Source organism: Ursus maritimus, unplaced genomic scaffold, assembly GCF_017311325.1.
Source record: "Ursus maritimus isolate PB19 unplaced genomic scaffold, ASM1731132v1 scaffold_5, whole genome shotgun sequence".
NCBI classification, from domain to species: domain Eukaryota; kingdom Metazoa; phylum Chordata; class Mammalia; order Carnivora; family Ursidae; genus Ursus; species Ursus maritimus.
In genome coordinates this window covers 16,092,998-16,116,952 of record NW_024426663.1, presented here as the reverse complement: position 1 = coordinate 16,116,952, position 23,955 = coordinate 16,092,998, and the positions used below count along the sequence as shown (strand labels likewise).

General features: G+C 32.8%; 1 protein-coding gene across 4 annotated transcripts in view; it reads right to left on the bottom strand.

Annotated features, from left to right (window-relative positions):
* Nucleotides 1-23,955, bottom strand: part of FAM172A (family with sequence similarity 172 member A) — a 419,583-nt gene that overhangs the window by 289,504 nt on the left and 106,124 nt on the right. For all 4 annotated transcript variants that reach the window (XM_040622090.1, XM_040622091.1, XM_040622092.1 and 1 more), the window contains 2 exons: nucleotides 21,528-21,593; nucleotides 16,294-16,485 (listed from right to left, as the gene is read on the bottom strand). In XM_040622090.1, the coding sequence (XP_040478024.1) occupies nucleotides 16,294-16,485; nucleotides 21,528-21,593 (258 nt within the window). The remainder of the gene's footprint in view (nucleotides 1-16,293; nucleotides 16,486-21,527; nucleotides 21,594-23,955) is intronic.

Below are 23,955 nucleotides of genomic sequence, written 5' to 3'. Positions count from 1 at the left end.
CCCTTCTTTTGGGAAATATTTCTACAGAGATGGACTCAAGAGATGCTTTCAATAGGGGGTGCCTGGGTGGGTCAGTTAAGCATCTGCCTTCGGCTCAGGTCATGATCTCCGGGTCCTGGGATCTAGCCCCTCGTTGGGCTCCCTGCTCAGTGGGGGAGTTTGCTTCTTCCTCTGCCTCTTCCCCCCACTCATGCTCTGTCTCTGTCTCTCTCTCTCAAATAAATATATAAAATCTTCAAAAAAAAAAAAAAAAGAGAGAGGTGCCTTCAAAATGCTAACCCATGGTATCCTATGCTTACAATTTCAGGTCATATTTGTACTGAATTTACTTGTATACCCCATTAAACCACAGTATCTTGAGGGCAAGAACTATGTTTTATTCACTACTGTATCTCCCTAAACTTAGAACAGTGCTTGGCCCTCAACAAATACTTGATGGATCTACAGATGAATTGAAGGATTGATAGATGGATAAAAGGATGGATTTCACAGGGTAGGAAGGTTAGAACAAAATTTTTGTCATTAATGACTTCGAGTTTTCAATACAAAATCATTTTCAGGATGCCTATGTTTCTACTTGCTAGGTGTAGTTACTCCAGGAATGATATTACAAGTCTATCTACACCTCCAAGGCACTGCCAATACCAACTTAATCCCATGTCCTCTGGGTCCTCAGAATAGTTGGATAATACGCACCCAGAAAAATTACTGCCAATACAACCAGATGCCAGAGGAAAACCAGTCATACTGTTATAGGACTAGGTTAGAGAGTGGCAGGATTTAGAGAGAAAAATGGAGAAAATAAACCAAAAACAAAACTAAACACTAAATAACTACCATCTCCACCTTCATTACTATTAACGTTTATTAAGTACTCATCATGTGGCAGCTGTAATATTAAGAACTTGTATGGCGTGTCTGGGTGGCTCAGCCGTTAACCATCTGCCTTCGGCTCAGGTCATGATCCCAGGGTCCTGGGATCGAGCCCAGCATCGGGCTCCCTGCCCAGCGGGAAGCCTGCTTCTTCTCTCTCTCCCACTCCCCCAGCTTGTGTGCCCTCTCTCACTGTCTCTCTCTGTCAAATAAATAAATAAAACCTTAAGAAAAAAAAAAAAAACCTTGTATACATCATGTTCCTATTTAACAGGAAAGCTGAAATCACATACTATTGTCTTTTAATAGATTTAACATTAAGAATGGTGCCTGCCAATAAGCCATCACATTTTTCTCTTTTGCTAATGGAATTCCTTTATCCCTCCATCCTTAAAAGAAAAAAAAAAAAAAAACCAAACAGCTTCATATATAGTGGTAAGTGCTTCCATACATTATGTCATTTAATTTTCAGGATAATCCTGAGTTTGGTATTACTATTACAATTACTTTATGGATTAGTAAACCAAGACTGAGCAATTCAAAACACTTGACCAAATCACACACTATTAAGTCATAAAGCTAAAACTGGTAACTAGAAATGTTTAACACCAAAGCCTATGTTCTTATCTACTAAACCATACTGCCAGACAATGGTAGAAATGTATGTCCTGCCCTCAGTGAGCTTGCAGTCTAGTGGGTAACAAGCATACCAATAAAATTTCAGAAAATAGGACTTCTGTCATTAGGCAAGTTGTTACAGTTACAGCGTGGTGCAATATATGCTAAACAATGTAATAGGATATTTCCCAAAGCTATAGTATTTAGGAGTCTTAACTGTCTCACCTCTGTACATTAACAAATTGAGTTGCAGAAGCTCAAGATGAGACAATGATGTGGCTTCCTTCTAAATGCTTCTTTAAAACAATTTCTAATATTAAAATCATTTGTCTTAAAACAACTCAAATATATCTAAATGCAAGAAGAAAGCAATCATAAATCCCACTACCTATGGTATTTATACAGATTAGAGCATCTTGTAAGACATCAACACCATTCATGCCAATTTTTCTCTCTCCTGTGAAACTGTTTCTCTAGTATGCCACAACGAAATGCTTAAATAAAATGATGCACCTGAAGCGTAAAAATAAAACTTCTAATAAACAAGCTCTAATACTTAAGCTCCTCTGGCTAAATGAACTAACCCATTTAATTTAGTTATCATAAAATACAAACACTACACTTGTTTTTCATTTTCAAGATTAAATTTTATCATTTTACTAGACCAAAAAATAAAAGGAGGAGTCTTAAGAAATTATTAGGTCAATATTTTTAATTGTTGACATAGTACTGACTACCTCAAAATACATATCTTCTACAATGGACTCACAGCTTTAAACTTGTTATTTATTGTTGTAAGTGCTTTCTACACAACCCAATTTTTTTCTCTAAAGTGAACACTGCAAATTGCCTTGGATGGGTGACAATGAAAAAGCGACACCATTTATTAATGTTGTATAAGTTATCCTCCACCCCTGAGATTCCTTGGAGGGGAAGAGAATGTCTCAATTTTACCATACAGTGCCACAGGCAGAAAGTGAGAGAAACCAAAACAATTGCATCCTGGAGGAAGATAAAATGCCTGCAGCAGCAAATGACCTACTATATACAATCAGGCTTTGATGTTATAATTGGTTAATTTCTGGGAAAAGAGACAATTACCCAGAGTTTAAGTTTGTTCTGATACAAGTGTTTAACTTCAAGTTTTTGATCACAAACAACACAAACTGTTCAAAAGGGCAGTATGTTTTCAAATCATTACAATACTAAGTAAACGTGCATGAAAAGCTCAATGGAAAGATATTTTCTTACTGTCAGAAAACACAAACTGAGAAACACACTAAACTTTCCTTAAAAAGTTTAAAAATATTCTTGGCTTGTGTTTGTCTGCATAAATGTTCTCTTAAATATTTTCAAGACCAATTCTCGTTAGAGAAGATAATTTTATTCAAATACACAGCTCACAGTATAAATAAGTAATCAACTATTCATTTCCCAACAGAATTGACAAGTCTTTCAAATAATAGTTTCTTTTTAAAAAGATATTACTGGGTTAGCAATCCGGAATTTTAACATACACAGACACTTGTAGGTATGCAGGCATGTGTGTTTGTGTATATGGTATAATCATGGACATGTTTCAAAACATATCATATGATCTTACCAATATGTGGAATTTGAGAAACAAGGCAGAGGATCATAGGGGAAGAGAGGAAAAATGAAACAAGAAGAAACCAGAGAGCGAGACCAACCAAAGAGACTGTTCATCTCAGGAAACAAACTAAGGATTGCTGGAATGGAGGGGGTGGGAGGAATGGGGTGGCTGAGTGATGGACACTGGGGAGGGTATGTGTTGTGGTGAGTGTTGTGTATTGTGTAAGACTGGTGAATCACAGACCTGTACCCTGAAATAAATAATACAATATATAAAAAAAGATAATAAAATAAAGAGCACCTTGAGCCAACCTTCATTTGAAAGATGAAAAAAAAAAAACCAGAATATAATTTCATGGCCTGACCAACTTAGAATTTGCAGTAATTTCAAAAATAAACTTATTATGCCTTCTGTAAGAAAAAAAAAGATACTACTGGGTTAGCAATCTGGAATTTTAAAATACACAGATACTTGTAGGTATGTAGGCATGTGTGTCCATGTGTTTCAAAACATATCTATTTTTAATAATAAAGAATTGAATTGATCCTTATTAAAGTGAGTTACTATTTAACATCTTGTGTTCAAGCTGCACCAGAAAAGAAAAACATAAATGTTTGCACTTATATTTCTTATCTCAAAGTGTCCTTTTTTTTTTTTTTTTTTAAGAGGATTCGTCCGTTATTTGAGAGAGAGTGAGTGTGAGCAGGGGTGAGGGGGAGCAAAGGGAGAGAGAGAATCCTCAAGCAGACTCCCAACTGAGTACAGAGCCCCATGTGGAACTCGATCCCAGGACCCCAAGATCACCTGAGTCAAAATCAGGAGTTGGCATCTTAACTGCCTGAGCCAACCAGGCACCCCAGCGCCCTTCATTTTTATTTTTTAAAGATTGTACTTATTTATTTGAGAGAGAGAGAGAGCGAGCACACAAGCCGGGGGCAATAGGCAGAGGGAGAAGAAGACTCCCTGCTGAGCAGAAAGCCCAATGTGGGACTCAATCCCAGGAACCTGAGATCATGACCTGAGCCAAAGGCAGAGGCTTAACCAACTGAGCCACCCAGGCGCCCCGCGTCGTTCATTTTTAAATAAGTTTCCAAACTGTATATGTAATCATAAAGACAACAATTTAATAGAATTGTTTCAAATAGGCATAAGGATCACAACTTAATAATAAAATTGTTTTAAAAGCTTCAGTCACACTATTAAATATGCTAAAACTGTAAAAATTATAATAAAATTAATGGCCTTCATTATCAAAAGGAAAAGCAAAGTTGAACTGCTCACATGACAGTACTTTCCCTAATTTTCTTAAAAAGTTTCTTTTGAAGACATATTATCACTGTGTTACTACAGAAACAAAGGAAAGGTTCTTATAAATACTAATTTTCTTATGATATCAAGATTGTAGTTTTGATTTATAAAATAATAAATTGTGAAATACCTTTTATCATTCAGAATTTATAGCGCATATGTTCATTACAATTTAAGCTGCAGGTAACAAATAATAATAGTTTCCTATGCTGTGCCATTTCTAGGTGGCATTCCTAACCTAAATTGGCTTAAATCTAGTGATCTTATAAAATTAAATGTGAATGACCCTGAAACTATGTCGATTTTTTTAAACTGGAGAACGTATACCTAACATAATACTACTTTTGTGCTTTTTGTTAACATAATACTACTTGTGTGATTTTTAAAAAGATTTTATTTATTTATTTGAGAGAGAGAGAGAGAGAGCACGAGCAGGGTGAGGGGCACAGAGAGAAGCAGACTCCCTGCTGAACAGGGAGCCCGATGAGGTGGCTCAATCCCAGGACTCCAGGATCATGACCTGAGCTGAAGGCAGATGCTTAACCAACTGAGCCACCCAGACGCCCCAACTTGTGTTTTTTATTACTTTTTATTAACACCCTACTACTTGCGCTTTTTAAAATTAATACTACTGGAAGCCTTCTTCCACAGCCTTCAAGCTTCAAGAGGTATATTCATCCTTGTATATATGTTTCATAAACAAGGTACCATCTCCTTTACAATAACGATTACAAACACAAAGCAAAAAGCAACAACATAGATTCCAAAATTTTAAGATTCTAAAATTGTTGATATCTGAATGCATACTTGACAGTATGGGATAACTGGTTATTCATATTTGGAGTAAACTGATAAGAGTTTCTTTATTTTGAAATACAAAAGTACATGATTCTAAATATACAAAGTATGCCAAAGTATTCGATCTCATTCTTATAATAAACACCTCACTATAAACTTTTAAGTGGTGATTTGTTTTATGTCCAGGAAAACAAGACTCTATATTCTATGTAAATAAGAGTTAAAATACTTATCCAGAATTACTGCTGAAATCCAATCTTAATTTTAAAAAGTTATATTGTAAATTAAAAATAAGTAATTAATAGACATATCTTTTCCATATTAAATCTTTAAGTCATAATTAGGCATTAGTCAGAATTTCTAATATCATACATAGAAATAGACAATTTACCTAGGAATTAACATTTTAAAATATGCTTTTTATTTACATCATGTAAACAGCTAAATAAAATCATCACCAAAGGAACTCGGTTCAACTCCCCTGGAAACTAATAATTATTTATCCTTAAATTCGCTTAACATTATTTTCTTTAAAAATCATATTTTACTGATTATATAAATATAATGCGTTTAATCTAAAGCTTGGTGACTTAAACTAAGAGTATACAGTATACTTTCACAAACAACCTAACTTCCATAATTTACTACCTCGATTATTTCAAGTCAAAGTTTAGACTATTTCCTATTACTAAAGGCTGATATTCTTTTTCATTTTAGTTCTTCTCCTCAAATTAAAGTAACTCAGGGGCTCAACGGATATATGGAAGTAATTACGTTTTTAAAATCATGTTTAAGATAAATAAAAGTATACAGCTGAAACCTGAAACAAACCAAAAGTACAGTGAAAAATGCAGAGCTGACCTATCTTTAATCTTTTCTTGTTAAACCTAGGCTACTCAAGAATTGTCAACTAATTATTCCATTTTATTGATGACATTTTTCTCTCGGGAAGTTCTTTTAAAAGTTTAACCCCGGAGCAAGTCATAGCTTCTCCTATCTTTGAAAGTGTCCACAGCATTGATTTTAACTGCAGGAGGTGTTACCTTCTGCCCAGAGAATCTCACCCTGCACAATCTTACACACTCTCTCACTCCCCAAACAGCTTTGATTCAGCAATTCAAACTGTTTCAGCTGATATTAAAGGAAGAACCACAGAAAAGGGATCAGCAGTTATAACAGATTAAAAAGGGGAAAACACAGATCGTGGATATAGTAACACAAAGCTCAAGAGTAAAGCGGATTTGAAAAAGACATCAGAGTGACTCAAAAAAAGAACATGACAGAAATTAAACAAGTTTTTTATGTTTGCCTTCTATGCATTTAAACTCACCTCAACCTCCATTAAAATTCTGATCATATACAAACCCCAAGGCTTTTGACATAATTTCAAAACCCATACCTTCTCTTTCTGTCTCCAGAGTCACTTCTTAGGTAGCCAAGGGAGAGAAAAACAAAACAAAACAAAAACAAAAAAAACCACACAACAGAATTCAAATGTGCATGTAATTGAGAAACAGAAAGATCGAGTCATACCCAAATTATAATTTTGGCCAGTATTTTTTCATGTAAAAGTGGTACTTGTTTTAAAATCCAGTATTTTTTTCTCTTGCACTTTGTGAAAAGGCCTACTTTAAGTTACTTGATGTCAGGTATAAATATAAGTAGAAAACAGATATTAAGGATAAGTGTCTTTGTAATATTTTTCTTGGGATGATGTGAGAATATCAAGATGTTCTATGCTGTTATACTTCGTTCTCTACTTTGACTACAGAAAGAGCTTCAGTATATGCTTAATTAGTTAATTAGTTCAATACTAGAGAACAATATAAATGCAAAGAGCTATCACAAAATGGCTTACTCACATCTACCTCAGAAATAGTGACCAAAATTCCAGAAGGTAATTGGATTTTCAAAACTGGTTGTGTTTTTTTTCCCCAATTCAGCCATGACAGGGCCAGAAGGTAATGATATATCTGCCATGATGCAACAAGCAGACCTGTCTTCTGTCAAGAGTTGAAATCATAAAGGAATAAGCTGTCGTTAACAACCTTTCTGCAAACACTAGAGCTGTCATTCCACTGTTTTCTTTTGCTGGCATGGGGGCTAGTGTGGCCTCGTATACCTTGTCAGTTCAGTAATGTGCTAAGCTTTTTTAACCTTTTCTGGAATTCTTGACTTGAACAATCTTCTATGAAGTCTATAATGTAACAGTTTATATTTTCTTTGATTATCATATAGTTTCTCTCAAAGTTTACTTTTAAAATTTGGAATTAGTACTCTTGGTTTCAACCTATAATTTAGTAGTCCATATTTTAAATAGGAAAAAAAGAATCAGCAGTTATTTTGTTTTAAGTTTGAAATGTAAATTTTAGTGGTCTAAATTTAGCCAGTCTTTAAGGGGAAAAAAATCAATAATTATTTAAATAAATTGTGTGCAGTTTTATAATCTAAAATTTAAGCTCTTTTAGAAATGGTTAAGTGAATAACTACAATATTACTATAGTATATTTCATGAATATTATTTTTAAAATTTTTAAATTAAATTATTATCTTTTTAGTTATTAAAGTAATACCTGCTCAAAGTAACAGAAAAAGAGAGAGAATTAAATTAAAAAACTGAAGAAATAAAAGTAAAAGAAAAGTTCATGGTTTCTTGCATAAATTTCCAAGAACATCAATGTATACCCATGTATGTATGGAGGTGTATGTGCATGTATGTGTAACTGTACTTTTGAACAAACAACCTCATTCTTGTGTTTTCCTCTGATAACTCTTAGACATCATTCTAGATGAATGAACACACACACACACACACACACAACTCATCCTTCTTAATAGCTACATAATTTTTAATGATCTGAATATACTATTATTTAATCAAATAGTCCCCTACCAGTGGGTATTTAAGTGATTAGAATTTTCTGTGTTATTACAAACTGCTATGATGAGCATGCTTGTATACCTGCTGTACTGGTCTAGTGTAAATTCCTACAAATGGAATTTAGGGTCAAAGTTAATAAGCACATTTAATTTGGAGCAATATAACTAAACTACCACTAAAAAGATTGCTTCAAATTATATTCTCAAAAATATCCAAACTTGGTATTATCACACAACTTATTACAATTTATCTGCCAATCATATATGTTGAAAAATGACACATTTTAAAGAGCATTTCTTAAATCCACAGATCTTTAAATTACTATTTAAAAAAGCATCAAAGCCTATAAGTCATTTAAACAAAGATATATTTAAAAGCTCCAAACAATTTTCATGTTTTGGAGGTTTCTGAGACCTTAAGCATACATTTCCGGCTAAACTATATTCTGCTTGTACTATATAAATACTAAGTAATATCCCAAAAGCTGCTAGATGGCATTGCTCCAGTTAAAAATAAAACTATGCCCTATACTGATACAGTACTTCTTACTACTATCTACTAACCAATAACACCCACTAGAATTCTCTTAAAATTTCCATGTCACCAACTTTGTAAATACTTATCCTGAAGTAGTAAGACCTTGAAATACTTAGTTGGAAGACTAGAAATTGAAGGCAGGAGTTAAGAAGGTGTTACCAAAATTTTATTACTTGAATTATTGAGAAAAAACAACAAGAAACCACACCCTATTTTAGATAACCACCTATAATGGCTCCATGCACATTGTGGAAAAAAATCCTAATACTGTAATCAATCAGCTTTACAAAATGCGCCTGTCAAAAAAGGGGGGGAATTCCAAATGCATTAAGGAAAGAGGAATCATCAGAATAAAAAAGTTAAGTATAGCTATTAAAAGGGAAGCAAATAATTCAAAAACTAGAAAGCTCTAAATCAACTTTTGAAGTCTGTAATTTATATCAGTCAAGCAACAGTTTATATATTCTTTAATTTAGTTGCTTCATAATCAATGATTTTTAAAAGAAAATCCTAAAATATTCTAGTGTTATGAATACTGCTACATAAGGATGTCATCATCTAAAATTTATAAACAATTTTGTTATACAGAAAGTTGCTTTAATGTAATTTGTTTTAAAAAGGTCTGAGTTGTAAAGTGACAATCTATCACTGGAACAACCAGATTAAAAACATGTAATTAAAATGCTATACTGAATTCTTTTGATTATCTCCATTCCTTCCACAAATCACACTAAAATTTTAGCTTAAAAAAATGCATTATTCAAATTACTGAGTAAAGAAGGGTGGTATTAACCCAACGGGACAAAACAAATAAGAGTGGAGAGAAAAGAGGACACGAACAATAAATTTTTGGAAGACTATAAGCTGATAGAACTGGATTGATACTACAGAGGGGAAAAAAACCTTAAGTGCCCAGAGGGAAACAATGACTAGAAGAAAGCCAAAGCATCCACAGAATTTCAGAAAAACCCAGAAACCGGGATGTCGGTGATCTTGGAAAGTAGGAGTAAGCCTTGAAACTAAAAACGGAAGCATTACTTTTAAGTTCACATAAGGTGCAATTATTCCATTCCTTAAAAAAAAGAAACCCCAAACCCCCAAACCAGGTCATAATCCCACATTATACCACTTGCCCTAAAAGAGATCAAAGATGTTTCCTTTTGAGAAACGTATCCTGAGAAGGACTGGAAGGACGAAAGACCACAGAAGGGGAGCAGAGAAACCTGGAACTCAAATCAGGTATACTATGCAAAAGTCTGCAAAGTGATTCAAAAGAGAATTCCATTCCAAAATATGATAGAAGAACTTGAAAAATTCTCTAGAAGGGTTAAAAGATAAAGTAGGTAACCTACTAGAACAAAACTAGAGCAAAAATAGATGGAAAATAAGAAAGTATATGCAATTAGACAAAACATTTACAGGCTCAATCTACAACTCTAAAACCAAGATACTAATTCTAGAAAAAGAGATTAAAATGAGCAAGAAACAACACAAAAAATTTTCTAAGAACTGAGAATCGTGAGTTTACGTTACAGAGAGAAAGGAATCACCAAGTGCCCAACACAGTGGAAAAAAAACAAAACAAAGATAAAAACCCCAAGGCATAGGAAATTCATTAAAAGCAGTATGACTAATTTCTTGACACCAGGCAGAAGGAAAAGAAGCTTCCAGAGAGGGAACAAAAGGATTCAAGATCAAAATGGTACCAGACTTTTCAGTTAAAACTCTGGAAGCTAAAAGACAATGAAACAAAGCCTCCCAAGTTTCAGAACGAAAATGATTTTCAACTTGGAATTCTATGCCTAGCTGAATTATCAAAATAAAGGGAGCAAGTAAAATAAAGGCATTTTTTTCAGAAATACAAGGTTTCAAAAACCTATCTTGTATTCACTTTTTGATGGCTCCAACAAAATGAGGGCATATATCCAAAAAGCTGGGGTCTTTAGATCCAGGAAACAGGAGTTCAAACATAAGGAGACCATCTAAGGGGAGTCCCAGGATGACAGACAGGTAGATACGCAGGCTTAGAAAGTGACCAGTCAAGGCTGGAACAAAAAAGTCCACAGAGTTCCAAAAGACATTTCTCCAGAAGAAGAAGAGGAACCTATAAGATGCTCTGATAAGTTTGACCCTTTAAAAATACTACTGAGAGATAAATCAAAATCTGAATTAACAATTATTGCAAAGAAAATAGAAAAAAAAATCAATTCCATGAAAAAAAACTTCAGCAAAAATGAAAAATAATCATAGTACCTACCTGGCTAGCCATAAACAATATTAAAGTAGTAGTAATGTTATAAAGCTTAATTGCTGACTTAATCCAAAAACTGTGATGATGGGAAAGAGATTCTTGACTACAATAACAGAAAGCGACTGATAAATCAAAAGACAGTATTATAATTTAAAAATATGGATAAAGAGCATACAAGTAACACCAAAAAGTACTGAGTGATTATATATAGGGAACAGAATAAGTGAGGAAGGATTAGCAAAGGATAATCACTATTTTGATATATGCCTCTTGATTTTAGTTGACTTTTAGATTACATGCACATATCCTCTGATGTTCTGCAGTTTTATTTTAATACATTTTAAGTGTATATTTCTCTCCATTTGTTTTGCTTAAGCTATGGCATGCTTCAATGATTTCTGTCTTTACTGTCAGAAATTCATATATTGCTTCTTCTCCCCTTTTTTTCTATTGTTTTTCTGAAACATCTACAAGAATATTAGATTTTATTCTATTCTTCATGACTTTTTATCTATCAAATTTTTTTCTCAGATTCTCTGCTATATTCTGTATGCTATACTCCTCAACTCTAGGTTTTAATTTATCAATTCTCTCTTCAACGGTGTCTGATTGTTAGTTGCCTCACCTGACCCTTCTTTGTGATGAATCATTTCCTCATATAATTTTTAGTTTCTGACTAGAAATTCATCTCCATTAGGGATTTACCCTGGACTGGAAAGTGTTGCTACTGGCAGTTTTGTGTTTGCTTCCACCTAGTACCCCAGAGGTTTCATCAGTCCAGAATCCATTTTTATATTAATATACATTGCTTGAGATTCCCACACTTAATTACGCAGGTTGTCTAAATTCAGGCTGCAAATTCAAATCCAAATTTGGGGTGTGATCTGTGGCTTCTATTTCCCAAGGGAGGATGTTTATTTACCCCACCTGGCCTCTCAAGCAAATAAACGTCCTCTTTTCACCTTTGGGCCATGAACTGATTTTTCTACCCTTGAAAACTAAAAAAAGCAGAAACTTCCAGGCCTTCGCTATTTCCAAGGGTCTTGGTATTAGAATCTGCCTCTCAAGCTCAAAGCTGTAATGTAGGACTTATACCTCATCAGCTACACCCTTTGGGTTACTAAACCCTCCAGGGACTTACCACTGTGGTTTTAAGTTTTCCTTTGTAGTCAGGCATTTAAAGATTCCTTTTCTACCTTTTGAACATAACTAGATACTTAATATTTTTGTTGTTGCTATGTTTTATCCATTATTCTTATGTGTGTGTTTGGGGAAGTGAGAAATGCATACTAATTAGCTCAGTCCACCATATTATACCCAGACTGTACCAATTACATTGATAAAAATAGTATAATTTTTAAACTTAGCTATAACAATATGAAAAGTATACTCAAGGTAAGTAATTAGGGAAACATCAGATTTTTCTAAATAATCCAGCTATGAGAAATAAGTAAAAATGTGGGCTTAGTGAAGTAATCAGACTTCTTACAATCGATAAATTTTGTCATGTTGAGTATGAATAATTTATATAGTATTTTGAAAGCATTCTTCATAACTTAAACTTTACTTCTCTACTGATTTCATTATAAAACATTTCCTAGAACTTCTTACTTTCTGTCATACTAAATATAATTGCCATCAAGTTCTACCTTATCCATTATACCTAGAGCCTGAGAAGTATAAATAAAACCAAAGAGTGTTACCTACACCAGAGGTTCTAGTGTGGTACCCAGATTAGGAGCATAAACATCACCTGGGAGGGTCTTAGAAATGTAAATTCTCAGGCCCCAACCAGACCCTTCTACATCAAAACCTGGTTTTGCTACAAGGCAATGTGTGTTTCAACAAGCTCTCCAAGTGATTCTGATGCATGGAAAAATTTGACTGTATAGACGCAATGGCTCTCAAACTACTCTCCATAAAACTTCTCGAGAGTACATCTCAGTCAGTCAAAGCGTGGACAGGGAGAGATCAGAAAGGTGCTTAGTGCCTTCGGCTCAGGGCGTGATCCCAGCGTTCTGGGATCGAGCCCCACATCAGGCTCCTCCGCTATGAGCCTGCTTCTTCCTCTCCCACTATCCCTGCTTGTGTTCCCTTTCTCGCTGGCTGTCTCTCTCTGTCAAATAAATAAATAAAATCTTAAAAAAAAAAAAAAAAAAAGGTGCTTAGGATGCCAAATTTAAGGAGGTACTCACTCTCAGGGTCCTACAAATACTGCACAACCCTGAGAGTGACCGACTCCTTGAATTCTGCACCCTTGTTCACCTGCAATTAGTAATTTAATGACTTTAAGCAGTGTAATGACTCTTCTTTCCTTTCCCATTTTAGAGACCAACTGAAATGCCTAAAAAGATACACATGAGAAAAGATCAAAGAAGAAACACGTATGAGTAACTCTCAAACTGCACAAACACTGAATAATCAGTACTTGGCTATATGATATACTGTTTCCTGCTCCAAGTAATGTATTATGCAATGAAGACTGTTAAACACTAAAAATATGAGCTATGAAAACCTCAGAAGTACTGCGGGGATGTATCTGATATGTACTATTTCTTCAACATGAAATATTAATAATTTTTTTACAGTAAAGGTCTAAAGTATCTAAAATGCAAGGACTGGAATATCTTTAATTTTCAGACTGTTAGCTATGGAGCCCCAGGATTTGGGGAAGAAATCTCAGGGGTTGCTGTAGAAGTTGCTCTAATCCTCACCCCAGCTTCAACCGAAATGGCTGCATAGATTTAAACCCACTTTTTACAAAACAGTACACTCAGAGGCAGGGTTCCACTGATGGGAAAAAGTTTTAACCTTATAATGCTATGAATACAATATTAGGACCTTTAATCTTATCCTAAAAATCTGCAAGAGATATAGCAGATTTTTTTTTTTTTTTTGAGCTGTGCAAGTAGGAAAATTTATTAGTGAGAGTGGGTGAGCTTGAGGAAGAGCTGGCACAGCAGACATACTATTAACAACACTGAGTAGAGATCATATTGTCTTTCCTGAGAAATATCAGAACTTACTTCAGTTGTGATATGAAAAACTTGACAGATCACAAAAAAAGGAGTAGTGCTCCTAGTCTTGTAAACTTTGGAAATATTTCTTTAAATATAATTTTAGAACTAAGTCCACAGAAACAACAACAACAACAACAACAAAAACCAAACAGAGCTAATCTGATTAAAAGGTAAGGATGAGGGGCGCCTGGGTGGCAGAGCGGTTAAGTGTCTGCCTTCGGCTCAGTGCGTGATCCCGGCGTTACAGGATCGAGCCCCACATCAGGCTCCCCTGCTATGAGCCTGCTTCTTCCTCTCCCACTCCCCCTGCTTGTGTTCCCTCTCTCGCTGGCTGTCTCTATCTCTGTCAAATAAATAAATAAAATCTTAAAAAAAAAAAAAAGGTAAGGATGAGACAGGCTTTTCTCCTTCCAGTTATTCTTCCTCTGCCTGCTTCCTAGAATACCACCTCTTTCCCGCCAGCATCCTCCCACCACACACAAACACACAGTAGCCCTTGAAGAACCACCAGAGAAACACCATGAAAAGGTAAAGGCAAAGTAACAAATCACTTTATCTAGATTAAAAAGAGATATCCATTTTTAAATATTCACCATATAGAAATTTACCACAATAAAGTTCAGAATTGTTTTTTTATAAAGAGAAAAAAGTATATCAATTAAAATTTTAAGTATATAACATATAAAAACTAAATACACTAAATACTAAAGTACTAAGAAATCAGCTGATTTTTTTTTTCTTAAAGGAATCATGAGCTGCTATTATTGAGAAAAGCAGAGAACAGTCAAAGCAATGAAATGCTGTTAGTTTCTAAACACTACACTTCTACTTATAAGAACAAAATGCCTGACTAGTCTAAAGTTACTGACAAACTTCCTCCCTCCTGTTTGGGATATCAACAGTTTGTTTATAGGTGTTTGGCATGACTTACCATACTCATTCACCTTGAAAAATCTTACATAACAATACAACATTCTAGTATAGGAAAGGGTTAGTTGATCTAGTAGCAGGAACAATATAATTACATACAGTATTTCACCAAGCCCTCATATGTACAAACACACGATTTTCTTTACTAAATTTTCAAATATACACTGAACTGTAATCCCATTTCACATATAATGTTCTTAATCACTGATATGATCTCTTATAACCACAAACTAATGTGTCAGAGAAAAAGTTCATTTCACCAGAAATATAAATGTTTCAATGATACAATATTTTATGCGAGTTACTTTAACCTAAACTTCAATTTATTTTACTTAAATTCCACTAAATTTTACTCAAATTCTATAAAACTGCACTGTTGAAATCTGCAACCAATCTTAAGTAATGTCTTGTGTTCTTTGAATATCCAGGAACACTAAAAAAAGTACACAATTAATCTAAGAAATTCTACTTGAAGCATTTTAAGGGCCTCAAAAACTATTAACAAAAATATTCTCTAAGAGCTGGATTAGGCCTTAATTTTATCATCTCAGAGGCAAAAAAGCAGGGAACTTATCTCTGACCTTTGAAATCATCAATGTATCAAGCAATACCTCTCCCGCTGTAATTACAAAAATGTAATAATGTAGGTCTTATAAAGCATACATGCACATATATATTCCTAAATAACTTTGAGTTTTTATATGAACTCTTTTTTACAAGACACCTTTTTTTTGAAGAAAATCTCTATTCATATTTGAAAGAAACCTATACTTTGCAAAATTTGGCTGTTCCCTGCACAACATAAGAATGAGACAGTTAAAAAAAAAAAAAAGTAGCCAAACATTTAGATGTAACAATGCTAAGTCAGAAAAAACAATTTCACTATTATAGGAAAGAAAACCTTGAATACAATTTTAAAATATAAGTTTCTCGAAAGGTAGAATTCAAGTAATAATGAAGTAATTCATTAAATATTTCAATTTACCATTTTACAGGTCTTTGTCTAATGCTTAAAGCATTTTGAGTTCTAGAGTTTGTAAAGAAATGACAGACATTGCGTTATTCCAACTCTTTTTTTTAAAACTCTTCTTTTAAAGAATAAGAAATTAATTTCAAGTAGATTTCCTTTAGTTTCTAGCTTAACTAAATTAGGTAGGCAAAGATTCACAAAAGCAGTCTTGATATTTTTTATATGTATTTTAAATAATATTGATGTGTTTGATAATTTAAGTGATATTTCAAATAACAAATTAAGAATCAAAAATATTCATTTTAAAGACATTATCTAAATAAAATTCCATTTTGTTTTTCATTCTAACTGCAAAATAATGTAGAATAATCTTTCATTACAAATAAAAAAAACAATTTAAAGATAAAACTATGTTTAGAATGCACTTTTGAAGAGACAGGATAAAATAATTTATAACACATAACAAAACAGAGCTATAAAATGCCAAAAAAATATAAAAGAAATTGCACTTACATCCATAGCTCTCTTAATAAAAGGTATCTGTGTGCCACTGTCCAGATCTTCATTTATAATAAGCCTTCTAGCCCACTGACCTGCCCTGACAACACCACTACCATGAATTAAAACCATCAGTTTCTGTGGATTTGTCAAAGCATCCTCACTCATAAAGATAAAACTCTTTGGTTCACTCTCAGTGGCATCTACCTGTAATTAAAAAAAATTAAATAATAAATAAATGTTTTCTGATCAGGCATAGACATAAATGAGAAAACAACTAATGGTTACCATAAACTATAGAATGGCTATTATAGAACTATAGAAGCAAAAAAGCTTAAAAAAATTAAAATATTCATTAGACATTAACGACTACATATGAGATGGATTAGCATAAAAGACATGATAGTAATATGACAAAAGAATACTGGAAATACATCTCCCTGTATTATTGGTACATATTAATATTAAGTATTATAAGTAAGAATAACTGATTGTTTTGAGTGCTTCCTATGGTGTAGATACCATGCTAAATGTTTTAAAAACATTATCTCAATCACAATCTCATTAAAGTGGTATTACTATTATCATCATTTATAGATGATGAAATTGAGGCCTAGGAATTTAAATAATTTGCCTAAGATCACACAGTTAATGAGTCTATAATTCCATAACAGAAGTGCATTGCATCTATAACAGAAAACAAAATAAAACAAAAAACCCCACTGGAGCATATAGCTATTGGAAAATCATATATTAGCCAGGAATACTACTAAGCTTTTAAAAGGTGGGACAGGGAACTATTTAAAAACTCAATCACCTATTATTCTATGTAAATGGTCTTTGAAATTTCACTCAGAATGTGAACACAGGCTCATATAACAATTATTTTATGAAGCAATATTATTTATGTATTCCTATAACTTTATTTTATGTACTAAATATTTATAGGATGAGTATTTTTATACATTTTATGTAGTACTTATTTATGGAATGAATATTTTACACATTTTGATTATACTTAGTGTTTAGGTTTAAACCAGATGATATATGTTTTAGATTTGAAAGACTCAAAAGACTTACAAAGAGGTAACTTCCCAACCTTTATATATGATTGATGGCCTACACTGAATGGTATCCATGTCAGCAGTGGCCAGTACCTGGGAATGAAAGCTTTTGTGCAGCCAAGTCAGAGTCAGAAGCTAAAGTCTTGGTGGCTGGTAATACACAGACTCAAATAGAGAAGTTCAGTCCACATACTGTGTAATGAAATAGCTCTTTATTTCCTCTCCAGTATATAGTCATAAAATTATGAAACTAAAAAATAGACAAAAACTCTATATACAACAAAACAAAACAAAAACAAAACCAAAAAAACCGTCCTGGATTCTAAATGTTCCCAGTCACTATTTCTGGGAAGAGAAAAAAATTAAAATTTCTCTAATCCTAAAACAAATAGATTGGTAGCCATTTGTTTAAACAGCATAAAGGGCAATTATTTCAGCAAGAAGAACATAGCCACAGGGCTTAAAAAAATATCCCCTCCTCAGTAAAGCCTTCCCTGACTACCCCATTTAAACATCTCCCCAAGAATTCCCTAGCCCCTTTCTCTGTTTTATTTTCCTTCATAGCACATACCACAATCTAATGTATGTTTTACTTTATATATTTGTTTATGTAACTTTATTAACTATCTCCTCCCACCACCAGAAGGGCATGGACTTTTCTGTGTGTATCCAGCTAGAATCTCAATGTCTAGAAGAGAGGCTGGTACATTGTACGCACTCAGTAAATAAAGGAATAAATAAACTTTTGGAAAAAGGAATTTCACCTAGCATCACCAGTGACCTCCTTTAAATAAAGGCATTTAACTAAATAATACGTCCTCCTAAATTGTTACAATACTTCCCTGGTTCAGAAAGCATATATTGAAGATTAAACTAATATATGACTATAAAGAATTTTAAAAGAGCTACATAATGCTAAAAATTAAAATGGCATAACTGTATATCAGTAGTAATGAAGTATGCAGTAACAGAAGTATGAAGTGTAAAACGACTAGTCACATTAGCTTCTCTTGCATGTGATGTCCAGAGTATGCAAATTATGATGATGATAGTGGGTATGACTGAAGTCAGAGGAAGGGAAGTGGATGGAGAGATGGGGAAAACCAAATCTTAGAAGAAAAATTCTCTTTTACCTATGAGTGTTATATGAAAACAGAAGAATCACTCAGTTAAAATGGCTTTAAAAAAAGAAAAGTGATAAGAACAAAAGAAAAAATTAAAAAGCAAAGCTGTCAGTGTATAATAAAAATGACGCCATAGAGGTTTCCAGTCATTCATTTACCAAAGAGTATGTCTAAATGTGCACAAATAAAAGTACCTCTTAAATCATTGAGGCCTTAATGGATCCTGGAATGGCTATGGAAATGGACATCTGTTTATCTTAATAAAACAAAATAAAACAAAACAAAACAAAACCCTGTAGCTACAGACTTTCCAGTAGGTGCTGTTCACTATTTCTTTTCTCTATTTGACTAAGTCCCCTGTTACCAAGGAACTGAGTCAATTTTTTAAGCAATGGAATGTTGGCACTTTAAATTCCACAGTAATCACTTTAAAACTGGAAGAGTGCTTATTTTCAGAAGATAAAAATGTGTTTTTTATATTAAAATGCTGTTCAAAAATATTTAAGGGCTGCAAATTAAGGTAGCCGTGAATAAATGAATAAAAGTTTTACTTGAACATGCAGAAGAACTGACTTAAAAAACATGAGAAAATCAAAATTTTCAAGGAAAAAAAATGAAAATGAGAAATGTAGTGGTATTAATGATTAAGGAGTAAGAACAGTATTTAGGATGGTCATTGGCTTATATTCATCTCAATTTAACACAGAACTCTAGTTGGTATCTATAACTTACTCTGTAAAAGGTTAGTACTAAGTTTAAATACTAAAATATCTATACGAATAAAACATAATTTTTGGCATTAGCTTAATTAAGTTTGAAAATGTCTGTTCCAAGGCCATTGTCTTCAAACAGTGCTAATTCATTAAACTGAGCTTTCATTAAGGAATGCATATAAAAGTCATTCTAGTGCACCACCTAACTTTATTAACCAATCAACTTCAAAGACCAACTGATCAGTGAGAACAATTTTTAGCAGTTAACAATTCACTTTAGGATACTCATGAACCCCACTCATTGTGATGATCATTTAAACATGGCTGAATAAAATGGAAAATTTACAATCAAGTAATTAAGTTAATTTATGTAATCTGAAGTTCTACACACGTGTAAGATACTACAATTGAGAATAATTTGTACAAGAGAATATATATAAGGTAGGGAGTAAACATGGGTCGTGATCATGATCTTTACCATCAAATCATAGGTTTCCACAGGGTGCTGTTATTTACAAAAAGAAAAGGAAAGGAAAGAAAAGAAGGCTTTCTTTCCTTATTAAATAGTTCAAATATAAAACTAAAACTTAGTTCATCATCAGGGAAAAGAAACAAACTTTGGTGGTATTCCTATAATAAAAAGAACAACTGTGATACAAAACAAAGCAAAACAAAACAAAACAAAACACCACCTTCACTGCTAGCTTTGGGATTTAAGAGAACTCAGGAGAAAATGAATAGTTACAGAAGAAAAATTTCATAATGATATAAAATATATGATGGTAACTTAAGGAGAGACATTAATTTCCTAAAACGAACAAAACAAATTTTGGTTTTTTTCAGTTTACAAAATCAGGAAATGTTTACTAACTAAAAATGGACATGACACTTACTATAGGTCTCATACAATGTAAAGCTTTCTTTATGTTTATTAGCTTTATAATCTAAATTTAAACAAGAGGAAAGGAATCAGATCTATAAAACGAAGTCCTCCTAAACCTAATCCCAAGTTTCCTATAAAGCAAATTAGTGAAACTTAATCATTTAACATAATCTATATGGCCAATTATCTTTTGATTTCTTCTGGAAATCTAAGGGATTAAAGTGAGTTTAAAAATTCCATATAACTACGAGTATTAAAGAGTTAAATGGCTCAGTCCTAATTGTGTTGTACCAATAAATCAAGCTAAGTCTCCTTAAATATAGTTCTTCAGAAACTTTGAAAGAAATAAAATTAGCAAGAAAGGAAGACTGAACAAAAGGAAGAAAAGTTTCCAAATAAATGAAGGTTAGCCTAGTTGTTGCACAGAGTAATATTTTATTCACTAGTATTATCACAAGCACTTGGCACCTAAAAGGGTTTTAAACAAATATTTGTTGAGTAAATGAATAAATGATTACCAATGTGACCTAGCATTTGAGCTTATTTATATAAAATTAAACATAAAATAGGTTTTCCTTTTAAATATTGAACTTTGGAATTAATTTGTGAAAATAAATATTAAAAAATCCTCAAACCCTCTAATTCATAATAGAGTAACTTTACCCAAGGAATTTAAAAATCTCATGCAAAATTTCATCTAAGCAAAGTATTTATATGCAAAATTTTGTGCCTTAAATTAATTGCTTTCATAAAGCCTTCCAGATTTTTATATATCATAAACTCAAAAAGTTATCAGGAATAGCAAGGATCACCTAATCTAACACCACCATCGTTTCATATATAAGATTACTGTTTCTTCATTTTTTTGATTGTATCATGTTTTACATAAAAAAATTTTTTTGTGAATTTGAGACTGAGAACAAATCTCAAACTTTTTCACTCTGAAATGGGAAAATGTACAAAATTTGAAAAGAATGTTCTGCAAAAAAGGGAAGGACCAATGTTATAAAACAGGAAGCATAAGAAATGAATTTGGAAATGTGCACAGGAGATAAAATGGAAATAAAATATATAATTATAAAAATCAGGAAATAATTAAAGAGACAGTGAATGTCTAAGTGCAACATTAAGTACACTGGTTTACTCTGAAAAAATAAGTAAAAATAAATCATACTAATTAAATAAGAAAAGGCAGAGGGGGTAGTCCTTTTAAAGGCATCATCATTTTCAAAAAAGACTGGTTATCAGTGTTTTTTTCTCTACATTGAAGAGTATTAATTTTAAAGAATTATTGTGCACAACAAAATGAGGTACACTGCCAGAAATTTAATATTATCATGATCAGTATCAACACATTAGGACCTTAATGTTTAAATTTACCACAGTTAAACTAATATAAACAGTTTCTTCTGAATTGAAAACTATTTCATTTCAAAGTTTAACCATTTTTAAAAACTGGACTTACTGGAATTGAGATTTTTTTCAAGTTACAGTCCTTTTCCAAGAGCTCATACACATACTTTGTGATAATCTAGGTAGGAAAAAAAAAATAACACATTAAGATGTAATGCCATCCATTATCAAAATTCACATAAATTATTATGTTATTGCTCTGAATGAGTATCTATCTTTGAGTGTTCCCCCACAGTTTTATTGAGAAATAATCGACATATATCACTGTATAATTTTCAGGCATTACAGCATGATGGTTTCATGTACATATACACTGTTAGATGATTACAACAGGTTCAGCTAACATCCATCTTCTTACGTAGATAAAACAGAAAGAAAGAAAAAAATAAAAAAAGGAAAGAAAGTTCTGTTTGTGTTGGGAACTCTCAGGATTTATTCTTTTTCAAACTTTTCTATGTATCCTACAGTAGCGTTAACTGTAGTCCATTAAGTTGTACATTATAACCCTAGTACTTATTTATTTTATGACTGAAATGTTTTAATACTAAATTAGGAGATTCTGGCTTACTCACTGCTGCTATGTGAATAACTACGAACCTTAATACTAAAAATTAGGGCCAGTTAATATAAACTTGCAAAAATATACAAAGACTTCCTGTTTTTTCAAAGCGGTACTCTGAAACCATATTTTCTTTTTTCAGTGTTTCTAGAATCTGTTTTCCCCTACGATTTCCATATAGGAATTATACCTGATACAGTACTATCTTGACTGAATCCTAACACCTCTTTTGTATTTACCGAATCAAGGAGGAAAAAGTCAGAGGTATTCTACACAAAAAAGGAAAATTAATCCAGCAAATTTAGACAGTTAGTATTACTGTTTGTAGCAGGCAGAAACATAGTTCCTCAAGTATGTCCACATTCTGACTCCTGGAACCTATTCATATGTTATGTTACATGGTAAAAGGAATTATGCAGATATGATTGAGGTTAAGGACCAGAGGGGGGATTATCCTGGATTACCCAAACTGGCCCAATCTAATCCTTTAATTTTTTAAAACTGGAAGATTACAAAAGGACAAAGGGATGCAAAGTGAAATGACCTTGAATGGTCATTGCTGGTTTTGAAGGTGAAGGAAGGAGACCATAAGCCTCTAAAAGGTGGGATAACCCTTCAACAGCCAGTTAGAAAACAAGTCCCCAGTCCCGTATTTACAAGGAACTGAATTCTGCCAACAATTCAAATAAGCTATAAACAGACTGTCTCCTAGAGTCTCCAAAAAGGAACACAGCCTGTGTATACCTTGATTTCAGTCTGGTGACAATCATACTGGACTTCTGACCTGCAGAATTGTAAGATAATATATTTGTGTGGCTTTAAGCCACTGAAATCATAGTAATTTGTTACCGCAAACCTAGAAAGCTAACGCACTACTTCTATGAAGGAAAGCAAAGAGAGTGAGGAAAGAGATACCGAGTAAAAGCAATGATTTAATAGATTTCAATGGTCATTTTAAGATGTATTGCTCTCTCCAAAAATGTCTTTAATCATCTATGCACAATATCTCAGAGAACATTATAGCAGCAACATAATTAAAAGTCAAATTTCATGAAACAAAATCAGAAGATGATTTTTTTTTAGAAAATTAAGATGTCAATTGCTTTGGTGCTATATTCTGTAATCTAAAATAGATTCTCTATCCTGCTTTCTTTAAGGAGCCTAAAATTCTTTCTTCTATGTATATATATTCATTCATTTTAGAAAGAGTATGTTAGATGTATGCTAGAATAGCTTTACTTTGGTTAGTAATGATAATTTCAAACACTACAACACTGCACTAGAATGAGGCAATAATCTAATCGTTATTAACCAAATAGTATTCCTATATCTTAACATAGTAGTTAAAATTACGTTCATTATACCTTCACCAGAAGGTAGTGGTGCTGTAAGCCTGAAAAAATAAACTAAAAATATGTAGGATCAGACAAAAATATGTACAAAGTTATATAATGGCCTGCCACTTCAGGAAAAAATGACCTAACTAAATGAGATTAGCTAAAATGAGCAGCTTATCATTTCTGAAAATTTCCTATTATCTATGAAATTATAAAATATCCTTATGTTTAAAGCAATAAAAAAACCAATCAAATTTAATTCAAACCCAAGTTAATTCTACCACTATGCAAAATACTTCAGAGACATATTTGAGAATTAAAAAATTAAACTATTTTGGCAGTTCATACTTAAAAGTTAATATGAAATACAATATTATGGTTAATTCTCAACTTTCATACTACATGATAATAGAAAATGGTTCAAAAACTGCTTACATTTGGTTTCAAAATACATTATAGGGCAAGTGTCTTCATAAAATATCAAGCCAAATAATAAAACCATACATCAGTAGAGTTGGAGAAACACTATGTAACTTGACCAATTTGCCTTGCTCTCTAATTCCTGACTGCAGAAGAAAAGCAAC